The sequence below is a fragment of the Charadrius vociferus genome, unplaced genomic scaffold (genome assembly GCF_000708025.1).
Source record: "Charadrius vociferus isolate BGI_N301 unplaced genomic scaffold, ASM70802v2 scaffold436, whole genome shotgun sequence".
Classification (NCBI taxonomy): domain Eukaryota; kingdom Metazoa; phylum Chordata; class Aves; order Charadriiformes; family Charadriidae; genus Charadrius; species Charadrius vociferus.
The window spans coordinates 4,297,112-4,319,413 of record NW_009649187.1 but is presented as its reverse complement, the minus strand read 5'-3'; the positions used below and the strand labels follow the sequence as shown (position 1 = coordinate 4,319,413).

At 42.8% G+C, this 22,302-nt stretch overlaps 3 protein-coding genes across 3 annotated transcripts; 2 read left to right on the top strand and 1 right to left on the bottom strand.

The window, feature by feature from the left end:
* The first annotated feature begins 785 nt into the window (after positions 1–785).
* On the top strand, positions 786–4,344 carry LOC104289811 (beta-microseminoprotein J1-like). Its single transcript, XM_009888823.1, has 4 exons — positions 786–950; positions 2,123–2,231; positions 3,449–3,554; positions 4,215–4,344. Exons 1-4 carry the CDS (start codon positions 786–788, stop codon positions 4,342–4,344), a joined length of 510 nt encoding a protein of 169 aa, XP_009887125.1.
* Positions 4,345–12,583: 8,239 nt separating this feature from the next.
* TCEB2 (transcription elongation factor B (SIII), polypeptide 2 (18kDa, elongin B)) lies at positions 12,584–12,950 on the bottom strand. The gene is given in 2 exon segments (XM_009888726.1): positions 12,584–12,868; positions 12,870–12,950. Coding segments are annotated over 2 exon segments (366 nt in total).
* A 5,773-nt stretch (positions 12,951–18,723) lies between these two features.
* LOC104289729 (beta-microseminoprotein-like) lies at positions 18,724–21,130 on the top strand (the record flags this gene model as incomplete). The annotated part of the gene is made up of 3 exons (XM_009888725.1): positions 18,724–18,805; positions 19,527–19,629; positions 20,767–21,130. Coding segments are annotated over 3 exons (315 nt in total), but the record flags the coding sequence as incomplete, so codon positions are not given.
* Positions 21,131–22,302: the final 1,172 nt, after the last annotated feature.

Here is a 22,302-nt window from a genome sequence, read left to right as displayed (position 1 = left end):
AACAAACTAGATGTAGTTGACTCCTCTGTTGTCAAATTACTGTCCTAAACATTTGGAAAGTGTTTCTGTCCCTGGCATGTACAGCCTCTACAGAAAAGGGACAATTTCTCCCCAGCTACAAGGATGAAGGAAGAAAATATACGATACTGATTTTTTCCCCACTCACAGAGGACCTGAGCATATGGGTCTTCCACATGAGGAAAAACTAAACAAGGAAGAAAATTAGGACCCTTTTCTCAGGGCCTACAGGTGCCACCCTCTCTCCACAACCCCCCCCACTATATATACAACCCTTCCAACCCCCACTCATTTTCCACAAGAGCCTTCTTTCATCTTAAGCTGATGAACAGGGAAGCTGAATGATTGTTCAACGTTTGTCTCTTAAAACCTAAATGGTTCAAAGTGAACATGCAAATGTTATTGTGAGTGACAACCACAAACTCCCAGTCTCTAAGAGGTTTCTCAGGGTGAGTGCTAAATATTCCTTCCAGGCTTGAAATTCTTTTTAAAGTACCTCCCACAAGTGCCTTCCAGATCTGGTGTGGCACAAAAGCCACACCTGTTTCTTCAGTGCCTTTCAGAACCAAATGTCCCTGTTTATAATTGCCTTATTTTAATAACATCCACCCAATGAGGTCATTTTGCAGAAACCTCATTGGAGTTATTCAGGCATGTTCAGTTTGCTCAAGGACTGTTATCATAAATTCCCTCTCTATATAAGTTCTCTGAGAAGATGAGCTTCTTGCAGATTGTCTCCTTACTGGAAGCCTCATAATTCTGCAAAAATGGTGAGTCTTTACATCTTATACTCTGAAAGACCATGGCACTTTGTTATAGATTTTAAAGGAAGTTCTGATGGATTTATCTCAGCACTCAGAAATCTAAGAAACTTGGAGAAAGTAGAAATTCTGCATTTTGAAAGCGGAAGTCAGACAGATAGGCGCAGGCAGGTAAGAACCTTGGGTAAAAGATATCAGCACGTGTATGGCAGGAGACGTCTAACAGGACTCCAGCTAGGGCTTTTTATTATAACCAGTTTTCACTTACATGTAATATTTGGAGGTAATCTCTTTTCTGTCAGAAAGCAGCTCTGTTGTGTCTCAACCTGGAACTGGCCTTCATTTTTGTGAAAAGTCTGGATAACGTCTGAACATTTAGTTAAACTCAAAACCATTATCTTGATTTTTACTCATTTGCAGCTCTTTTGCAGTTCTGTGGGTTTTAACCTCTCATCTGCAAAACTAAATGTAGTTTTTCCTCCTCCCATCTCTCAGATATGACTTCTTTTTATAAGTCACTAGTTCTACCCTGTCCAAAACCCCCAAGTATAAATATATTATACATGTGTGTGTATGTGTCATTGTTTATTGCTGGTCTACCTTTCCTCTCTTTCCAAGATGTTAAATTCATCACAGCTAATTCCATCCTAGAGTTCTTGCGCTTATTCCCTTCATATTCCTAGTGAAACCCCTTCGCACATTTCGAAAGAATATTGAAGGATAAGGGACTCGCGGAAGAATTTAAGCTGAACTTCCAGACAAAGCTGTTGACAAATGTCATAAAATACAGAATTATCTAGGTTGGAAGGAACACCTGCAGGTCATTTGGTCCCACCTCCTGCTCAAAGCAGGGCCAGATCTTGAGAGTTCAACTTCAGCTAAAGTTCTTCAGCTTGTTCCTAACTTCAATATTAGGGTGAAACATCCAGTGGGTGCTTCAGACTCCAGTGAAGAAGTTTTTACTGAGTGAGCTTAGTGGCAGAGACAGTTGGTGACTAATCCTATGGAGAAAATAGTGACAATAAAAATGAATAGGGAAGGACAAGGAATAGAACACACTCACAAACAGTATCTGAGTCTATCTATCTTGTATTAGGCAATGCTTGATTTTAACAGCTTGGAAAGACACACTTTTTTCCCCCATCCTGAATGATGCTCTGCCTCTGCTTCTTCTAAGTATCTCAGTATTCCTGACTGTGTGTTAAAGTGTCTACATTGCAAAAGACAATTGGATTTTGATTTGAAACCATAGTGTATTTTCCTATTTCTAATGGTAGCATTTATCACCAAGATATCTTCAATAGTTACTGAAGTATTCATATTAATTCTGCTTTCTTGTTCAGAAAACCATCTTGGCCTGCCTTCTTGTTCTTGCCGTTAGCGTGGCACTGTCCAATGCTTCCTGCTTCCTTCAGCCATTGAAGCCATGGGTGTCTGGTGGCGAGACCATAGGTAAGAAGTCAACTGTCCTCAACTTGACAGATACCAGCACAAGCACTGCCTGATTTGATTTGTCCATTCGGAGCAATTTATCACAATTTAGAAATAAGTGGAAGCAGTGGAGAGAAACCACTAGGAAATGGGGGAGAAATTGGGTATGGAGAGCAGAGATTTTATAATATGTTATAAAAAAGAAGAGTTTATCTGAGGAGCATGACACAGGCCAAATTACAAGTGAATTTTGTCCAGGGAAGTAGCATAAGCTTAGTTTATCCATCTGCATGAAGTATCAATTCATATTTTCACTATGGCAACATATTTAGAAATATATAAGGGAGGTAAAGGGCCTTTCACTATTTGCGTGTGGTCAGGATAAAGCAGGAAACAGATTGGCAAGGGTTCAGCACACTGATCAATTTACTCATTAGTTGTTTCCCTATCCAAGGACAGTTCTTCAGGACAAAATAGCTGCTCCCCTTGAGTCTGGGGCTGCTCTTCCTGAACACAGCTAGGCTACCAGTCTACAGATGGCTGGAGCTGAAGGAAAATACGCACTCAAAAGAAACACACAATTATTTGAACACAAGAGCTGATTTGAACCAATATGTAAAATAAACCAAGTGCCCCAAAACAGAGCTTTTTGTGGGAAAGCTAGTGCTACTACTAGTACAAAATGAGTTACCATTGCCAAAGAAACAGAACATATTTATGGGCAAAGACACAACCTAGAACACCCAAATCCTCCACTCTGTCTTGTCCTGTCTTCATAAAATCCTGCTTTCCAGATCACTCATTTAGGAAGTCTATTCTGTAGACTGTTGGGCAGGGATTTTATATCCAATATGTGCTTTCTTCCTGCAATTTGGGATTGGGGAAAGTTTTCTGGGCAGATTTAGTCTTGCTCTAAATGAGGAGTCAACAATAGTTGGTGTTAATGAAGGGAGAAGTCAAAGCTTTTTCTTAATTCTGACCAGGTCTGGGCCTAGTTTCCTTTCTGCTGGGTGCTTCGATTCCTGTACTTAAAGATGAGCTACTCCAGGAAAGCCAATGCTGCCAAGAACCACAGGAAAAGGGGGGATGCAGGATACCCTTCTCCATGCATTAGATTAGTAGCAGTCCAGCTGTCGTGGTGTCCCTTCATGTTTTCCAGATAAAGATGTTAAAGTAAGAAGCCAACAAAGATCCCAACTGTTTTGTACAAGTAATAACGTTGCGCACTATGTTTTCAGGCTGCCATGACTTAAATGGAGAGGGGCATGAATTTGATTCCAGCTGGAGGACCATAGACTGCAATGATTGTTCCTGTTCCAGGGGTGGAATCAGATGCTGCACCGCGTGAGTTCAGAGTGGCAGTGGGGGCTTTCCTCTGCTGCCATGATGCAGCACAAAACACTTCCCGTGACCCTTCTTTCTATGTCACAAAGTTAGGGGTTAACCCAACACCATCATCACTGAACATGCAAGAAGTTCCTCTGACAAATATTCTTGATTTTAAAAAAGGACTTAATTCTTCTTGGGGCTATGATTTCAGGCAAGATACTGATTCAAGACAGAATATGTAGTTACTTAAGAATTTTCTACTGCTCATAATCCATGTCTTCCCAAAGCCACACATAGCCCCTCTTTACTCCGAGCAGCAGCTCAAGATACTCCAGCCTGTCTGTAATTTTTACTATAGGGACACCCAACTACTCATGCAATTCTTGTTACATATTATGGCTGAAAAGGAGAATCAATGATATTGGAGTAGCAAATAAATACAACAAACATCCCTTTGGTATAAATCAGATCAGTAAGCAACAGCTCTTCCCTAATCCTGCTTAAGCAGCAGGCAAAGTAGCTTTTGAGCTGGGAGCACTGTCTGAGCTCCCTTTTCTGCTCCTTAACACCTCTTCAGTATAGCCTCTTCTTATTAAAAGTGTAGATACCATCTCAAACAGAAGCTGTTTACCTCTTGGTCTCATCACCTCTTTGTCTTTCTTTTTCCAATGACAGCTATGTAAAACCAGTTGACTACGACGAAGAGAAGTGTGTAAGCATTTTCAACAAGGAGACCTGCACTTATAAAGTAGTGGAGAAAGATAATCACTCAAAAGAATGCCCAGTCAATGCGTGGGTGGGCTAACAGAAGATTATGGAATGGGGAGATATTTCCTTTTTTTTTTTTAAGGGTTCTCTCACAAATTCAAAAACACTGAAAAATGCAGCTATTGAGTGAAATCTACTCCTAAAGCATAACACATAATAACACTGAATATCTACTCACAAAAGACTCCCTTCGTTTCTCTGCCTTCTGCTTCTCCATGAAGAAAGAACTGACTTGCTCCTTCCTTGAGAGCAGAAATTAAAGCTGACATTTTAAAGCATCCTCAGTAGCTGCTAATTTTAATTCTTCTCCAGTCACACTTCAGTGCCAGGGAGTATATTCTGTTATCTGTTCACAGCTGTATCTTAAAGCTAAAATAAAATTAGATGAAGCATCAGAAATTCATATGACATTTTCTTCTTTGAGGATGGAAACCTAAAGAATTAACGTTAAAAAACCCCACCCAAAACATGGGAAAGAAATGAAAAGCAACTTAAAAATCTTTCTGAAAACTCTCTTTTCTAGGACAATGTCTTATATGATGATCTTTTATCCTATATGGTTCCCTGGAGCCTACCCAACCTATAAACTGCAAGAGCCACCAGCTACTCAGTTTGACCCAGCTTTATACTTCCATTGCACCCACAGCACAGCAGATCCAGTCCTCAGCCTGGGGTTTGGGTAAAAGAAAGGGTCTTTTATTCAGAATAACAGTTAAGAAATTCAAGTTGTTATATTGGCCAATGGGCAGGACTGTGGGTGAATGGAGAGACTGATCTGGATTGGGCTCAAACAGGGAAGAAGCTCAGCAAATCCACAAACAATAACAGAGGGATATACGTGCTGGTATAAGCTCTCCCTCAGGGCAATGCTTCGTAATCTTTATGGGTATATTGGTTCAGTTGCCTCTTTGCACAAATGACTATGAGCATCCTCTGTCCCCACGTTCTATTTCCCCATAACAGAAAGAGCGTGTCAGAGCTTCCATAGTTCCTCCTTTCAAACTATGGAATGAGCACGTAACTTGTCAGCAAGGCCTGGTCTTGCTGTCCGCAGGGGCAAGGCAAACCTCAGCTTCTATCAGCGTTGACCACACGTGCTCCGGTAAACAACACAAGACCCTAGGAATTACACCCCAGTGTTTTATTCCACATCTGCTTCCCTTTCTCCTTCCCCAGGAAGACAACCTTCTTGGTTATGCATTTTTTTTTAAATTGCCTGCCACATGCCCTCTTGGAGGAGGACCCACAATAATGTACTTTATACAACTGTTTACAAGCCAAAGCTGCTAATGCCACTGTGCAAATAGACTAAAGGTGTCACTAAACCCATAAGGCACGTACATCAACAGCAGTAACAGTTACATCTACTGGGAAATTACATCTGCAGGGTTCTGCATGATTTGAACTGCATCTGTCCCACTTTCTCCTTTCTAGGCTACCAAAAAACATGCAACACCAGTTGAGGTCTTGTGCTCCACATCAGATAAGACACAGGTTTCAACAGGCTGCCCAGGAGCATGCGTGAGATTGGGTTGTAACTGAATCAACGTTCTTGTGAAGCCCAGGAAGATGCTGTATGTAGAACTTCAGAGCTTAACACCCAAAATACCTTAGTCTGAGAACAAGGGATACCTCTTCCCTCATTATCTTTAGACAGTGGCATTTTGATCAAGTGCTTACCAGAGCTAGCTCGACAATTTGCCTGTTACAACACCAGTTTATTTTGTAGTTTATCTCCAAACTGACCTGAAACTGACAGCTGAAATAGTTTTTTTGTTTTCTAACATCTGCCCTTATCTGGAAGCTACTGGGACCTGTTTGTGGTGGATTTATGCAGTCAATTATAGTGCATTGTGGAACAAGCTTTGTAACCAACTATTTCGGCACATGATTAATTTCTGTCTTGATCAGATGTCTTTTAGTGATAAGGAACTGTTTCATAGAACCAGTCAAAAAAAAGATCATAACACTACTCAGAAAGACTACAAACTAGAGAATACAAAGACTAAGAATATAAACAGTAACCAAAAAGTAAGATGCTCTGATGACATTTCTGAAGGCAGTGGTATAAACTTTCTCAGTATTTGCAGAGATATTCTGAGTTCAGTACAGAGACACCTGCTTCTGAACCCCTGAATTATTCCTTTTCTGCAGTACCATAGCCTAAACTGAAAATGTTCATGACTCTGGAATTGTGACCTGCATTTTACTGAAGCTGAGCTTTGCGTTTGTTGTCTCTGTATACAAGAAGTCAAGTTCTGTGCAGTCTTCCAAAAGATGAGCCCATCTTCATCCCCTCCTCAGTTAATTTCTTTTCTGTGTCACTAAAGTCTACTAATTTCTTTTTCTCCAGTGGTTTTGAAGGCACCAGTCTTTTCTATTCCACTGCAGGTCATGATCTAATCTCTGAAACAGACTGAAATCCAGTGAAATCCATTCACCCCGAGCTTCTCGCTGTGTGTTTAAGTTTGCCACTTTGAGTACTCTCAGACAGAGTAGAAGCAGATGAGGCATCCCGTTATGTGATGTCTGAAAATTGTCCAAAGGCTGGGACCAGTACAGCTCCTGAGTCATTTCAGATGGACTCTACCCAAGCATCAAGGCCACGAGAGGAAGTTTAAAAAGTAAGCCATTATTTTATCCTGTATTGCACAGGCACTATCAGCGTACAGACAGGATTCGTGTTCTCAGACGTGAATCTTGCTGTTTTCAGCAGGTAGTACATTCAGATTCACAGCCTGTCCCAATATCCAACATAGAGGAGCAAAAATGTTTGCCTGCCAGGAGGAGACGGCATTTGTGAGGCCATCCTGTTTTGCTATAGGAGAATGAAGTGCAGAGAGATCAGTTTTTGAGCTTGGGTAATAGATTTCAACTTTTTTTTTTTTTTTAATACAGCATAAAGGAGGTTTTTCCTCTGTGTTATTGCCATCCCAGCAGCAGATGCCATTTGAGCCCTGCTCAAAGAGGAGCCCATTTTCTTATTAGGTTTATTCTTGCAGTAATAAGCTGCCTTTACCTCAGAATCCAGCTTCCTAGTTGGTTTAATTCAGTGCACGTACAGGTTGATAGTTTTCTACTTGCCTCTAGCTACTGCCTTCCTTATTCTAGCACCAAAATATTGTTTTCCAATATTCTGGTCCATCTCACTGTTCTGGATGACCAGCTCTGATCCCTTCAGTACCTGCCAAGGATGCTGAAGTTGGGTTAGAACCATTTTGGGACTGCACCCACAAACTTGCACATAGCATCACAATTCACCAGCCACAAAGCACATCTGTTTCTTGGGAAACCTTTGGTTGACAGCGTGACTGCAAGAAGAAATACTACCTTGCCTCTTCTTTTTCTGCTTCCCACTCTCATCTGCTTGGAAAGCTCAAGGCTTTCCATTCACAAAACAATCTATCCACATCCAGTGACATTGCTTGGGAGACACTGTCCCCATTAGCAGCTGGGTCATGAGCCTGTTTACCTCCCTTTGCATGCCTATGCTAAGACACAGTGTATTTGAAGGGGTCTTCTACTGACAGCATGCCTAGCACAGACTCCAACACTTTAGGTCAGAGGCTAAAGGACTTGGAAATACTTTCCAAGAAACTACTGCACCATGGTGCATTGGAATTATAGGGTTGCTATTTCTAGTTTCCAGAGGTGACACAGGAAGAGTAGCAGCACGAATGGACTTTTTACCAGGGCCCGTAGCGGTAGGACGAGGGGTAACAGTTCTAAACTGAGAGAGGGTAGATTTAGATGAGATATTAGGAGGAAATTTTTTACTGTGTGGGTGGTGGAACACTGGAACAGGTTGCCCAGAAGTGCTGTGGATGCCCCTAGAAGTGTTCAAGGTCAGGTTGGATGGGGCTTTCAGCAACCTGATCTAGTGGCAGATGTGGATCTTCCTCCATGGCAGGGGGAGCAGAACTAGATGATCTTTAAAGATCCCTTCCAACTCAAACCATTCTATGGATGTCTTTCTGTCTGCAAGAGACTTCCAGGTTCAGTTGTAAGGCATGTCTATAGAGAATACCAAATATTAAGTAAGCTATGACGAAAGATTTACTGTCCTTTTTAAGGCTGAATAGACCTATGCACCCAAATTCCAGAAAAGCCAGCCTTACTGGCACTCCTACATGATCCAGACCTATTTATCTACATTTGAAATCTACCCAAGCATCTTTCTCCATGATTTGCAAAGTTTTGTTATGATATGTGGATTTACCCTGTCTGCTATGCAGAAGTAGGAAAGATTCATTTCATATCTAATCCAAAAATCCTCCAGGGAGCAGTCTGCTTTTCTCTTATCTGCTCCAAACTGTAACATGGAAACAGATTATTTTACCTATTGCATCTAGTTTTGGATCACCAGAAGCACAGCAGGGACTTGGCTCCCTTCTGTAGCAAGTAGTCTCGCTGTGGGAGGATGAGAAAACCTTCAAAATCGAGAAAGCAGAGACAGAGCTACAGAGCTCTGCTTTGCTCTTCCCGCTTTTGCCAAGTGATGTTTTGTCTTAGCATTTCACTACTTCAACACACACAGCTACAGCCCCGTACAGAGAATACACCCCCCCACCCTCAAAACCTTAGATCATAACACCACTAGCTCCACATAGCGGGAAGGAAACCTTCACATCAGAGTTTCTGCAATTACCCTGACACGTTAAAGGTTTAAGAGACTCTGCAGAACCTTGGAAGGCAACACAGCCCAGGCAGAGCAGAAGAGGTGGCATGCTTTCTTCCCCTGTTTCCCGCTCTCCACCTGGTAGATCACTGCTCTCCTGGTAGCCCTGCTAGAAAACAAGGCATTTTCAGATAGCTGACCCTCTACTCCCAGTAATTCTTTTCAAGGCAAGTCTTTTGAGTACTGGAAAGGTGTTCTTGCCCTAAAAAAGAAATCTAGTGCTTAGCCTACCAAGTCTTTTAACCCAAATACGAGAACTCACATATAAATCTGACGGAAGTTTTCCTATTAAACAATGCTTATCACCTAAAAGGTAACAGTTTTGTACCCAGTTGTGTTTTGTTTCCATTAAGATTTTTTGGCCCAATCTTAAAATTAAAATCCAACTCAAACAATCATAAGAGAAGTGTTTATCTCATTTACATTACGCATACCAAAGAAGCTAGCTATTTGCAGTTCTCATTCTGCTTTGTGCCAATTTTGGAAACTTAGATAAGTTCCTTTCATGACAATTTTGCTTGTTGACTTTGCTCTTAGTTAACTCTTGTGTTGGTATGCAGACAAGTTTGCATTGGCACCTTTTGAAAGCCTGAAAGTTTCTCGTCCAATCTATTGCCATGTGCATGTTTCCCTGGACCCAGCTGTGGTTTATTTTAGGGCAAACTGACTGGCTTTATAACAGATATTTACATGAAACTCCAGAACAAGCATGTCATATGACAAATCTAAAACACTCAGCAGGACCAGGTTACTTTAACAATCCTCCCCACCCCCTAAAATTCTGGTTTCACATTTCATTTCTTTCATCGCATAAGTCTCAATCACTGACCCATGCTTTTTACACTTCTCCAGGGCTTCAGTGCTTTTGCAGAGTCAATACTTCAAGTAGATCTCCGTTACGGAGCACTGATAAACTGCAGTCCTTTTGCCACCATGAGATAACCTCCTTCAAAAGATTCCAGTATGTTCTCCAACGTAATTCCAGAGGCTTCTCCCATTGCTGCCCTGGCCTGCTAAAGACGGGGCAAATCTACAGAGACAGAAACAGGCAGTTTTGTTTAACAGCTAGCTATAATGGCTCAGAGACAGTGAGAGAATTCGTTCCCTAAGCTGTATAACACAGAAGTCACTCCAGTCCACGGTGTGAAAGACAGGGTAGCTGGACTGGCCTGAAATACCAGCCTGGGACTGTGCAGCTTCCCTAAGATGCTGTAGTGAGCCAAGTTATACTCTCAGAGTACAACAGCTCCCTGAGGCACTTTGCCTCCCCTCTTTCAGTTCCTTGTTTGGGACTCGCTTGATCTCTCCTAACAGTGCTATCCCTCAGTCCCCACCATGGGTGGGGTGAAGCTTCCTGGGGGCTGCAAGAGCTTAAATTATTGGAGTGCTCTCCTGCTCTTGCCCTGCTACTGAGCAAAGGGACGCTGTCCTGCACATCAAAGATGCACCAAGAAGAGGTGAGCAGGGGTCTGGCTTGGTGCAGCATTCAAAGTCATTTAGACTCCTGAAGTCATCGACTGGATTATTTAGCAAAAGTCTCTTTTTTTCCCAGCTCTGTTGTTAGTCCCTGTTTGTAGTATTTGGCTGCGTAAGGCAGACTATTGAACAAGTTCATTCCAAGCCCAGAGCATTGTCCCCCAATATTAACAGCAAATTATACAAATGGGTTCGATAAGAGATCAGCTCTGTAACATGATTTTGAAACCTGGCAGAGACATTTGTGAGCATAACACACAGAGGTTCAGCATCTGGTTTGGCTACATGGCTGGCCTTGGGCCTACGTTTAAGATATAGTTACTGTCGAGCAGCCAATATCCCTCATTAACATCTTCCTTCACTTTCTTCTGAGTCCTTCTTTTAAATGGGGGCACTCTTCCATCTCTCTTTGGTAAGAAGGGGTTCAAAAGTTAGAATGACCAAAATTGCACAAGGAATGGAGAGTGACATACCGGAATTCTTGCTTGGTGCTCACTGCCAGCCCCTTTCAGAGGGGACCTAAGTTTTTCAGCAAGTCTAGTGGGAAGTATCAGGAGCCTGATTGAGCAGATTGCTATAACTACAGCCCGGCTGCATTAGTACAGTTTATTTCTCTACAGACATGACAGTTCTGCAATGTTCTTTTTCTGTTGCTGAGGTTTTTGTTTGGTTTGTTCTTTTTTCTCTCCTATAAATTCACTACAGTCAGTAGATGGCATCCTAGTTCTGCCTCAGTGCTCCTGTGCTGGAAGGAGTGGATGGACATGTCAGAGTTACGGAGAACAAAGAAACCCAGATCCTGATTCAGCCAGCAGATTTGAGCTGAATTTCTGTTCGTTTCAGTGAGGTTTAAGAATATAAGTGGCATTTTAGAAGTGTCTTTAGTCTATATATTTAGTCCATATCCAAGGAAGTATCATAGATGGGACTGAGTAGTTTTAAGAGTGTTTTTTCAACTTGGACATAGACTGGCCTGCCTGAATTACCCGTGGTACAGGAGAAGAAAAACTTAGCAGTAACAGTACTTCAGAGTTTCAGTCAGGGAGCAGATGCATTAGCACCTCTGATATTGTTAACAGAGAAAAAAAAACAGGATTTTCCCCTTGCAGCACAGCAGTGAGTTAAGTCAGATATGATGGCTTGAAGCCATCACTAGGAATAAAAGGGAGAGCATAGTATTAATTCTGAAATAGGCTGATTCATAGAAAAAACAAAAACCTGCTACTGTCAAGTCTGTTTAGGAACACAAATGACTTCATAATCTTTCTTAACAGTAGAAGCATTGATAGGACCAATTTCCTGCTTTAAAGCTTGTGGAAACCAACTTCTTTCTTACAGACATGTCAAAATGCAGTTTTATTATACCTGTTTCTGGCTATACTGCCCTTTTTCCACTGTATTTTTCTTGCCTTTCAAAAACGGAGAAGGCAGATGCCAGAGAGTAAATTCCTAATCCTTTGAAGAAAAATCTTTGCCCAGTTGATAGAGATTTTCAACATGCCAGTTCCATGCCAGTAACTGTACTTAATGTCAGCTTTAGAACTGTGCATTCTATTAGTGCAGCATCCCTTAACTTTGAAGGTAATAAACTCCATTTGCTAAATTTACCTCTGCTCAGGTCTTAAGGTTATAGTCTTCCTAAAAATTTTGCTACAGGCAGGACTACAAGTTCCTTCTGCATGCCTGTCCCCCAGGAATTGCAGCCAAACTCTTCAGAGGTAATACTGTCAGGAATCAAGAAGGCGCCGCAGAAGAAAATGCTTGGGTACCAAGTTAGTCCGTGCAACACTTCTTCCCCCCCAAAAACCCCGGCAGTTCAGAGCTGGTAAGGCCACAGGCATTGGCTAGAAGAAACACAAATGGCAGAACATGCCACTTACTGTTCAGGAGGTGCACACGTAACCAGCTGCTGCCACCCTTCTCCTCCAGCACTAATTTGGAAGAAGGATCCCAGGAAACTGTTGTGTTGGCTGCCTGCACACCACAGCACACTGACATCATGTAATTGAATTGCAATGCTTTATTGGGCAGATAGACACATTCGAAAGGGTGTGGATGGACGCAGGATACATGGACAAGACCAGCACCCTGTCTGCAAGAGGCAAAACAGAAGATGCTGGTTTTAATGCAAGGCTTGCTCACTAGAGGTGCTACCAGACTCCTGTGATTTCGTAACAACAGGTAGCTCTGGAGTGCTTGAGAAGGGGTCAATACACAATGGTTCAAATGTGCCATTGCCAGGTCTAAATAAAGCCAAGCCCACTGAGGCAAGAACATGAGGACAGCAGCTTTGGCTGCTTAAGCCACAATCTAGCAAAGTCCTATCATCATCATCTAGCAGCTGGTGATCTTTGTAGAGCCATTGCTCCTCTGGTGGCCTCTTCAGTATTCCCTCCACCATCTTTTTCCAACTCATACACAGCTGTTGTCTCTTTGGCCTCAGTGAAGATTGTTGTCTTGTGACGGCAAATCATCAAGTAGACATCCATCACTACTGTAGGGCTTCCTGCAGTCCTCTGTCACCAAGAAACAGATTTCAGTCCTCTTTGTGAGAAATCTGTATTTTCAGGAATGGCTGAAGTCAAGACAGAACTATCATTAAATGAATGGATCCAGTGGGGACAAGGAAGGGGGGAAAAACCATACAGGGATCTCCTCTGCTAGACAGAGCAAGATCCTCATGCTCTACACAAGCAGAACCATTAAGTATTTAATGACTTTTTTGTTCCTAGCTAGATGTCATCTAACAGAGAGCTTTTATCACTGCTAATAAGCATTTATATTACTTTAACTTCTTGCCTGAAAAGGTTCAATTCTCAGTTTGCTCTGGGCCATGCACATCTACCTGAGATCCTGGGAGGAGCCAAGCGTGCAACTGTGACTGCACTCAGCCCAGGAGAATGCAGCACACAAAGTGGTTGGACTTCGTTGGTTTCTAGTCAGGCGAGAAATAAGAACTTCCCTGGCTCAGTCACATGTTCAGTAAAGACAGGAAAGTTGATAAATATGAAAGTGCTGAGAGTTGTCAAACTAATAGATAATGTTAAAATATTTTAGCCTCCTACTGCAGTTCCAATAAATTAGCTGTCAAAATAGCTCATTGTCCAGCTGACAGTAGAGATTCAGCCTAGGAGTAACTCTTCTCCCACAGAGTTTGACTACAGCTGGTAGCATTAGCTTAAGGGGAGCTCTTCAAAGCCCAGCCATTTTAGGAATACTTTACGATAGTGCCAGTGTAGTTGCTTGCCACATGCAGAGTAAGTCAACACCTAAGAAACTTCAGGCTCACTTCAGTTCTGAAATCCTCAAGAGCCGAGGACATCTTCCTAGAGCTGACATTACTGGTTCCCATAGAGAAGCTCAGGGCCACCATGGGGCTGGCTCTGTCTGCACCCACAGGCACCAAACCCTACTCCCAGCCCCCTGGAAGAATAGCTGCCCTTCAGGGATTTGGGCTGCCCTTGTGTTTGGGATGAGAGGAGTAAGGTCCAGAGGCTCATGCGCAGCTACTGCTCCCCCTATCTGCCTCCCAGTTGGAATCCCCTCGAGAAATGGAGCAAGACACTCCTCTAGATGAAGGCAGGCAGTGGCAGCGGTCAGCTACCTGTGGCCCTGCACTGCTGAAAGAAGTCATAGCTCTCACTCACTAGGTCAGAGGGAGGGAAAAAAAAAACCAAACACGTAACCTTGGTTTTTCTCTACCATCTGCACTTTGATATCACTGGCACATGCAAGCTTTCCATGACAAACCTACGCTAGAGTTAATCCCTTGTATGGTCATTCAAGCTAGATTACACCAAAGATAGTAACAGATACAGTAACACTGTTCTTCCAGTATTTTTTTCCTGTCTAACAGGAAGACAGACACTGCTATTCCAGCCTGGCAGAGCCCAGTTCATCCACCCCTGAGCAGCGACCCAGGTTCACTGTCATCCAAGAACCGGCTTTTCATGCCGTACCAGCTCAGATGTGCACATGTACCTGTTCCAGCTGGAGTACCCTGTGCTTTGCTGTGTGTTCTCCAGGAGAGGGGAAGAAAAGAGCAGAGAGATGTCACGAGTGCAGCATAGCCAACAAAACAAGAGGGAGCTGCTCTGAACTCAGACTCAGGGTTTATGCAAGGACTAAACCCTGCTGAAGGCAAGTGGGACCTTGGGATCTAAATAAGTTTGTGGACTGACACCAAAACTACCCCCTCTGCAATCTTAGTGCTGAAGGAAGGAAAAAGCACATTTACCTCTATTCAAGGTAGTGGAGGTGTTAACACTGCATTTGTGTTTCTTAAACCGTTCAGCAAAATGATATAAAAGCCAGGCTTTCTGCACAAGCAGCAGCTAGGGAACTCAATTTTTGCTTTAAAGGGAGCATGTCCAGAGACACAGCCAAGCTGGACAAAGGGGAGCATGCACACAGGCTAAACAATTTGAACTGCTTCAAGTTTAAAATAAACAAAACCCCACACATACAAATGACCCAACGGCCATCTGCCCCAGACCAGTGGGGAAAGAAAGGGAGATTCAATAGAGAAATGTCTTTTGAAAATTTACATTAGGGAGAGGATTTGGGCAGGGTGCATTTGCATAACCTAAAAGCATGAGGAAGGCAATTTTGAATCCATCCTGCAGAGGGAAGACAGTACTACCCACCACAAGTGGCGAACACACAGGTGCTGCTGCACCTCTGATAAGTAACAAACCATATTCTTACTGGCAAGGGCCAGATCACACAGGTGGTGCTTTTGAGGAAAATACCAAATTTCATTAAGTCCATTTGATTTCCCAGAAGCTGCACACACATGAATGCAACTAAGGGTCCTACCTAAAGGCTCCATCCCAGGAGTTCTGCTAAGAAGGGAAGCAATCAGTTGTCAGAGCCAGGAGAAAGATTAGTTTCCCTTCCTAGCTTCTCTTTAAAACAGATTGATGTGAACCATTTTGAAGTCAGGTCAGATTTATTTGTGTGCTTTAATCCAATTTTGAAGCCCACTGGAGCATTTAGTAGTTAAGCAGTATATTAGTTTTGAATCAGGAAACACAAGGTGAAGCAACAGACAAGTAGCAGACCATGGCTAAAGCCACTAAAGGCTCCTGAAGAGAGGTTTTCAATGTGAGAAAGTTTTAATCAAATTATGGAATTGATACCCTAGTCAGAGCTTTGGTGACCTGGAGCCACCACCCAGGCACCCTTCTGGTTTGAGGGAGTGCCACAGCTGAGACTCTCCAATTCCAGGCATCTCCTCAGAAAACTCAAAATCCTTCTAATTGGCAAAAGCTTCCCAGGGCAGAATTGCCTCCTCGACCTGGCACAGAGCCACTATTTTAGTCAAGCCGCTACATTATTTGACCAGTTTAGTTTGGCAGACAGAGGAGCTAGATAAACAGGGCAAGACAGTGCTGGACGTTCCTCTCATTGCTTCACGGACCTCAAGCTGAGGAGACCCATACATTAACTGCTGCCGTACCCCCACAGCCAGTGAAGGAAGTTGTTTTACTTCAGTCAGTATGCCTAGAGCTGGGCTGTGAGCCCTTCCAGCGCAACAGACCCCAAGGGAGAAGGTGCAGAGGGAAAGCAGCAAGCTGCCATGGTCTCCAGGTCTTAGAGGTAATCAACCTGCTCACTCATCGCAGCCATCAGCTAGGAAAGCTAGGCTACAATAACTTAACCTGCCCTTAACGGAGAAAACCCCAGAGGACACTTGCTTAACACTGCAGCCCCAGAAGGCAACTTCATTTACACCTGCACAACAGAGAATCCTCTCTACTCCTTTGTTACCCATTTGACCTGGAAAGCCTTGTTTGTCTCACGAGGAGAGGTCCAAGCAGGTCAGGAGGAGACAGGTTCAGCCTCTGTGCTGCTACAGATCTCCTAGACAATTCATTCAATATTACAGGCTTTCATAAGTATTTGGTTTCTTCAGTCTTGAGTCTGCAAGATGCTTTAAGCTGCCTTTTTTTTTTTTTTAATGGAAAAAATGCACACAGCATGCTTTAATGTACATCTCAGGTTAAGGAGGTAGAGCTACCAGGCCTTTCTGGCAGCAGTAGTCTTGAGCACACTACAGTTCAGTTTCCTATTTTAAATATTTGTCTACCTGAGAAACAGCAAGAATTATAAGAAAGTTATTAATATAGTTATTTCTCTCCAAGGAAGAAAGGATAATTAACTAATTAAGTAAATTAATCATCTTAAGTAAGAGAATAATTTAGAATCCACCATGACCTTCAAGTCAAAAGTTGCTTGGTATATTTCCTTGCAAACCTAACATTTACCCCTCCTCAAACAGCACAAGATTTGTCAAGAGTTACAGCAGGGACAGGCCAGAAGTGGGTCTGGCCTCTAGTTACACTAGACCATAATCAAATGCTTTCAATTAAAACAAAAACAAATTCATATCACATACTTAAAGGCTTACTAGTGTAAAAGATACATTACATTTTCATGTTACTGCTTCTCATAGATAGCAAAGTCATTTTGAGCTAGTTACTCCCTTCAGATAGAAGCTCATTCATTTAAGGATTACCAGAGGAGTTTTTTTTCAAGGCACTTCATTAGATACCACAACTGTTTCCTGCAGCAGAACCACACACAGAGAACATAAGCTACCAAAATCACAAGGTTAACAAAAACCTCAATGGCTGCACTGCAAAGTCAAAAGCAAACTACAATAGAAGGTTTAAAGCTTCTCACTAAGTACACACAAACAAATGAACAAAAGGAACTTACATAAATCAAATCTTCAGTTGCAACAAAGAGCAGCCACCACCTTCACAACTGCCCCTTTACCTCCCCCCCCAAGAGACCACACTCATTCTGCCACTGCCCCTTTTAAGCAGAAACCACTTCCAGTGAAGCTTTGCTTCCTCGAGCTATTTGTCAATCAGTGGAAACTAATGAGTTCAGCCATAGCAATCAAGGTGTCTAATTAAACCTAGGTGTGCTGAAAGAGCCGAGCTAATGGAATTAATGCAAATCATTATGCTGGGAATCCTCTGGTAACTTTTAAAACTTGTTATGTCTATGCTCCAATTCAGTAAAGCGTTGGATCCCTCCAGCCCCCGATGCAGCCACAGGGATCTGTGCTAGTTTTCCTGGCTGGTTTTCAGATGCAGCCTCACATGCTACGTGTTGCAATGGTCTAATTGCATAAAGCCCTGGACACTTACGGCAAGATGTGTATTGAAAGAAACGTCCTCATTTTAGCGTTGCAGGAACAACACTACTCTTTGTGTCTGATTCCAGCTGTGTCTGAGGCAGGCATGTATATGGTGAAAGAAAACTGGAACTTTTGCTTTCTTTGCCTCCCCCAATCCTTAGCATCACTGTTGTTGCTGTCAGGAAAAAAGCCATGAGTGACAATCATCCTGACTGTCATGTTCACTTCTGGACTGAGACAATGCACAGTTCATCTCACTTTTGCTGCCAAAAAGGTGCTATCCGGTCACGGAGATCTGCCTCCATCACCTAGGCCTGGCTTTGCTTCAGCAACTGAGAGATACAAAACTACAACCAGTCCCTGCAGGTCCCTACATAGGGACAAAAGTATGTGTCTCATATGAAATAATTGAAATGGTAATAAATCAGGCTGAGAACAGTGGACTCTCCACACCACTGCACTGTATGAATGGCCTGTCCCACACCTGGGGGCGATCTCCCTGCGGCAGGTCAGCCGAACAATAGTGCGCCGCTGCCTTGCTTAGCGCCTGCCCTTTCCCCGCTGTTCCTTGGTGGCCTGCCAGTTCTGGAGGCGTAGCTCTCGGGGGGTCAGACCCTTCCACTGCCACCAATGCTGATGTGGAGTAGCTAGGTGCATCTACTGGAGTTTCTTCAGATTTACACCAGCACAATGGAGATCAAGATGCCAACGTACATCAGCGCACAAAACAAGACTTCGCAAGACTTTTTGAGGTGCCACCTTCTGATCGATGATCGGAACAGGTTAGAATGCCCATTGGCACCCGGGGTGCTCACGTTTACATCACCTCCCTTTGCACTGGCCATTGTTTCCTCACTGTATATAAATACACACTACTCCTCGTTGCGAAATGTGAGCAGCCCATGCAAGTATGGTAAGTTAGCAGCTTATAATGTGTGTGAGTGTGTGCGTGTGCACGCGTGTGTGCATGTCCACTGCAAGCATTTTTTAAAGCTGATTTTACTAGGAATAGTAGGACTCATCCTTAATTTTGTGCAAGCTAATCTGCTAGACCTTTGAAAAAAACACCTAATTTTAAAGAAAGATTCTTGTTTCTTTTCTAGAAATTCTTGCTGCTCCTTTTCTTGATCCTTCTCTTCTCAAGGAATCTGTGTGATGCTCGCTGTTACTTTAGACCAGCCAGCAAATACGGTAAGAATGGCAAATATATTAGACATCCCTGAAGCATTAATTCTGAGATTCAAAGCCTTTTTTTTTCTTAGAAATGTTGGAATAGTAGAATATGTTCTTTGCCGAGGAATGATCCGAACAGATGCATATTCAGGAATCAACCCATCTGGAGGCATCTCTGGACACAGAGAGAGGCTCTAACTTGTTCAATAGTTACCCTATGGGCTGACCTATAACTGAAGTCCTTGCCAGGTGGCAAAATCCATGTACTTTTAAGCAGCATTGACTAACCTGAGGGGGGTACCTGACACTAAAATCAAAGCAAAGACGACACAGCTGGTGTTTAAGTTCAGTTTAGCAGAGCAAGCTGAAGTCTAATATGAATTGGGGAGGAGTGAGAAATTAAAGTCTAGACCTGTATGTTTAATATGAGAAAGGGCAGAAAGATCTTACCATAGCCATAAGCTAAGGCATTTCCCAGATCCGTTGTAATAGCAGAATAGTGCTTCTCTGGTATGTGGTTGCCACCACGTTATCATGCCATGTCATTCACTTGCGCACACATCAGGAGCAAAGACACGGTATTCTTTCTGCTGAGCACTGGGTCAGAGTCTTCCCTGGTGTGACTCTAGGGAAATCAATGCTTTGATTGCTGATCCACACACATAAGGCGGTAGTCTATGTCTATTGATACATGCTCATATTGATCTACTGGCTATCATTTTCTGTTGTGTGCCTGCAGGGTGCCTTTCAAACAGAAACCTCTATGTTTTTGGTGCGGTGTGGAAGACTGAAGATTGTTACCAATGCAGGTGTAAGATGAATGCAATGATTTGCTGCAGCTTGTAAGTTCACCCAAATTATTGTTCACTTATTCGGGAACTGGTTGAAATGGTCAGACTTAAATAACCTCATTGAACACCTGCATTGGAATTTCATACTCGCATGAGCAAAATTCCTCTGCCTGTTTCCCAGTTAGTTCCAATTGGGACCAAGTAGAATAATCTGGCAATCACATAGACTTCTTTGGGAAGAAACAAAATGAAACACAGTTATGGTCTTCCCAGCCCACATCTCTTCCTCATCACCACCCAGTCCTTCTTTTGATTCTGACACTAACTGGGTGTATGGTATCTTTTAGCCTGTTTTCTTCCTCCTTCTATTCAGCAGCTTGTCTCCAGATACCTAAACACCCCACAACACACGTTCTTGTGGGTTTCTGCAGTTCTGCACCAGACCAGTGGCCTGCTTGCAAGTATCTAATTAGACCAGAGCTGCTCCACAACCTTCCCATGCAGCCAAGAGCTTATCAAAACAGGACACACATGTCCTGCTCTGATAATTTGCTTTCTAAATCTTCTTGTGTGTTGCTGCCTCATGAACGGCAGGTGACATATCAAGGAGAGCTGTGTCTTCCTGAATATAATGGTGTGAAAAGATTATCTCCCCAGAAGGCTGGAAAAGTTCTTTGTGAGGTGAGGGAGAAAAGAGTCCCATAAAGGGTCTGTGAGGAAGGATACAACCCGAGGAACCCTTGGTGGGAAATATTCCTGGCTGCCTCAGCCATAGGAGGGAGGGAGTCAGCCTGTGCTGAAAAGAGGTTCGACTGGGAGGTATTCATGCTGGGGTGATTCAGAACTCTTTAAATGGTTTGTTATTATCAAGAAAGTCCTAGTTTGAATGGGGAAGACAGAATTAATCTCTGTTTCGTCTCTATTTGGGAATTTATACCAATCCCTAAGAGAATGACAAGGGAGAACTGCCTTTGGACCAGACAAACACTGGGAAATCACTTCATCTGTTACAGCCATGATCAGGGCTCTGTATTCCTTCTGTGATAATCCATAGTGCTTGTATTAATGGAATCCATGAACCAAATTGATCCATCAAGTAGCTTGCTCCAGAATGGCTGTGGTTCGGTAAGCATCCTTCTCACTCCAGGTCTCGGCTGCTGATTTTCTCTTTGCCTTTCTCAATAACAGGGTGTTAGTCCCCAAGAACTATGACAGGGTGAACTGTGTTGGCCTATTCCACAAGAAAAGCTGTTCCATCCGAGTGGTGAAGAAGACTAATCCTGACATAAGCTGCAAAGTCTACAATGGAGTTGGTTAAGACCACGTGATGTATTTCTCCTCTTCCACACCTACCCCAGAAGTTGAACATGCTCTGGATCTCTCCTTCAGAGGAAAGCAGCAAAACAGCATGGTTTCAGGAGGAATGGGTTCACCTCATGCCTTTCACAGCTCTAATTGTGCCACATCTATCTCATTTCCGACACTAGGTGGTTTGTCTTATACCATACACATCTGTAACTAAGCTTTACCACAGATAACTTTGTGACTTTTTTCCTGTTGGGATCCAGAGTTAAATAAATTTTCACATACATCAAATCACTACATTTTCTTCTAAGTAGTCACTGATTGGTCTTGTTGAAAACAGAAGAATTCATGGTGTCTGTAAATGTTTGTAAATCTAATTATTGATTTGGAAATTATCTCGCTTTTAGAGTAACAGGTATGATATAAATTGTTGCCAGACAAACGGATTCATTATGCTATTATGCTCATTGACATTCTCCCAAGGATACGTGTACTAGAAGAATGGGATGAAACAAAGCAGAGAACAGCCCTTTCAAAGCCTCCCCCCACCCTGGTGCCTCGTGTAGGTCAACCCATTAGTGCAGATGCACAAGGGAACATATTCTCCAAGAGATGACTGGAATATTACAAGAAAGGCAAGCCCGTTCCTGAGAGTCCAACCTACTGCAAAGAAATGCCATATAAATAGCTCTGTAGCCTTCCATACCAGGGTAGAATTTCCTGCAATAATCTTGTTTGGATCAAAGTCCACTGACAAACAACCCCAGGAAAGCTGTTTGTACAAAAAACCTAGACTATAAAACATGTTTAGCCAGTAGACTTCAGGCACTACACGGTGCCTGGTGCGAAGTTCATGAAAGTGGTTTATATGACTAATATCCTATAAAACATATTTATACAATATTAAGAGCAATTATAACAAGAGCGCTGTACAGCTTAAAAGGCCCAGATAAATCATTTGAGTGTGTTGAGTTTATTTAACACTGACATCATAGGTGTTTTCTTCATCTGCTTTTCCTCTACCTTGCTGAAGTATATGACAATGAAATATTTCAGCTGATGAAAACGTCAACTTCTTTTTAATGTCTGTTGTGAAAAACCACAGTCACACAGTCTATTTTCAAGTGTGGTGCTGAGAGTATACAAGTTGAAAACCTGCACATACTAAGGAAAGCAGCTTACCAATAGTTAGGAGAAAACCCGTCCATGGCTCCAGGTACTACGAGAAAGTCATTAAGGTGATTCCAGAAGGCAGGTAAAATGAGAAATACAGTTGTAGCTTCTTAAATCTTTGGCCCTCAGGATTAGTTAGAACTGCTCAGTAGCAGCTCCCTTTGACAATATCCCCCTGTGCCTTCTTGGGAGTAATGGACTGGACATCACTGGGGCTGGCTCTGACCCTTCCAACCTGCCTGTAGC

What these genes read in the sequence shown, in the direction of transcription:
- LOC104289811 (XM_009888823.1), top strand. Translation starts at nt 786, where the DNA reads ATGGTGAGTCTTTACATCTTATACTCTGAAAGACCATGGCACTTTGTT. An exon ending in AGACAGATAGGCGCAGGCAG is followed by an intron (nt 951 to 2,122) that starts GTAAGAACCTTG and finishes TTTCTTGTTCAG; the next exon opens with AAAACCATCTTGGCCTGCCT. An exon ending in GTCTGGTGGCGAGACCATAG is followed by an intron (nt 2,232 to 3,448) that starts GTAAGAAGTCAA and finishes CTATGTTTTCAG; the next exon opens with GCTGCCATGACTTAAATGGA.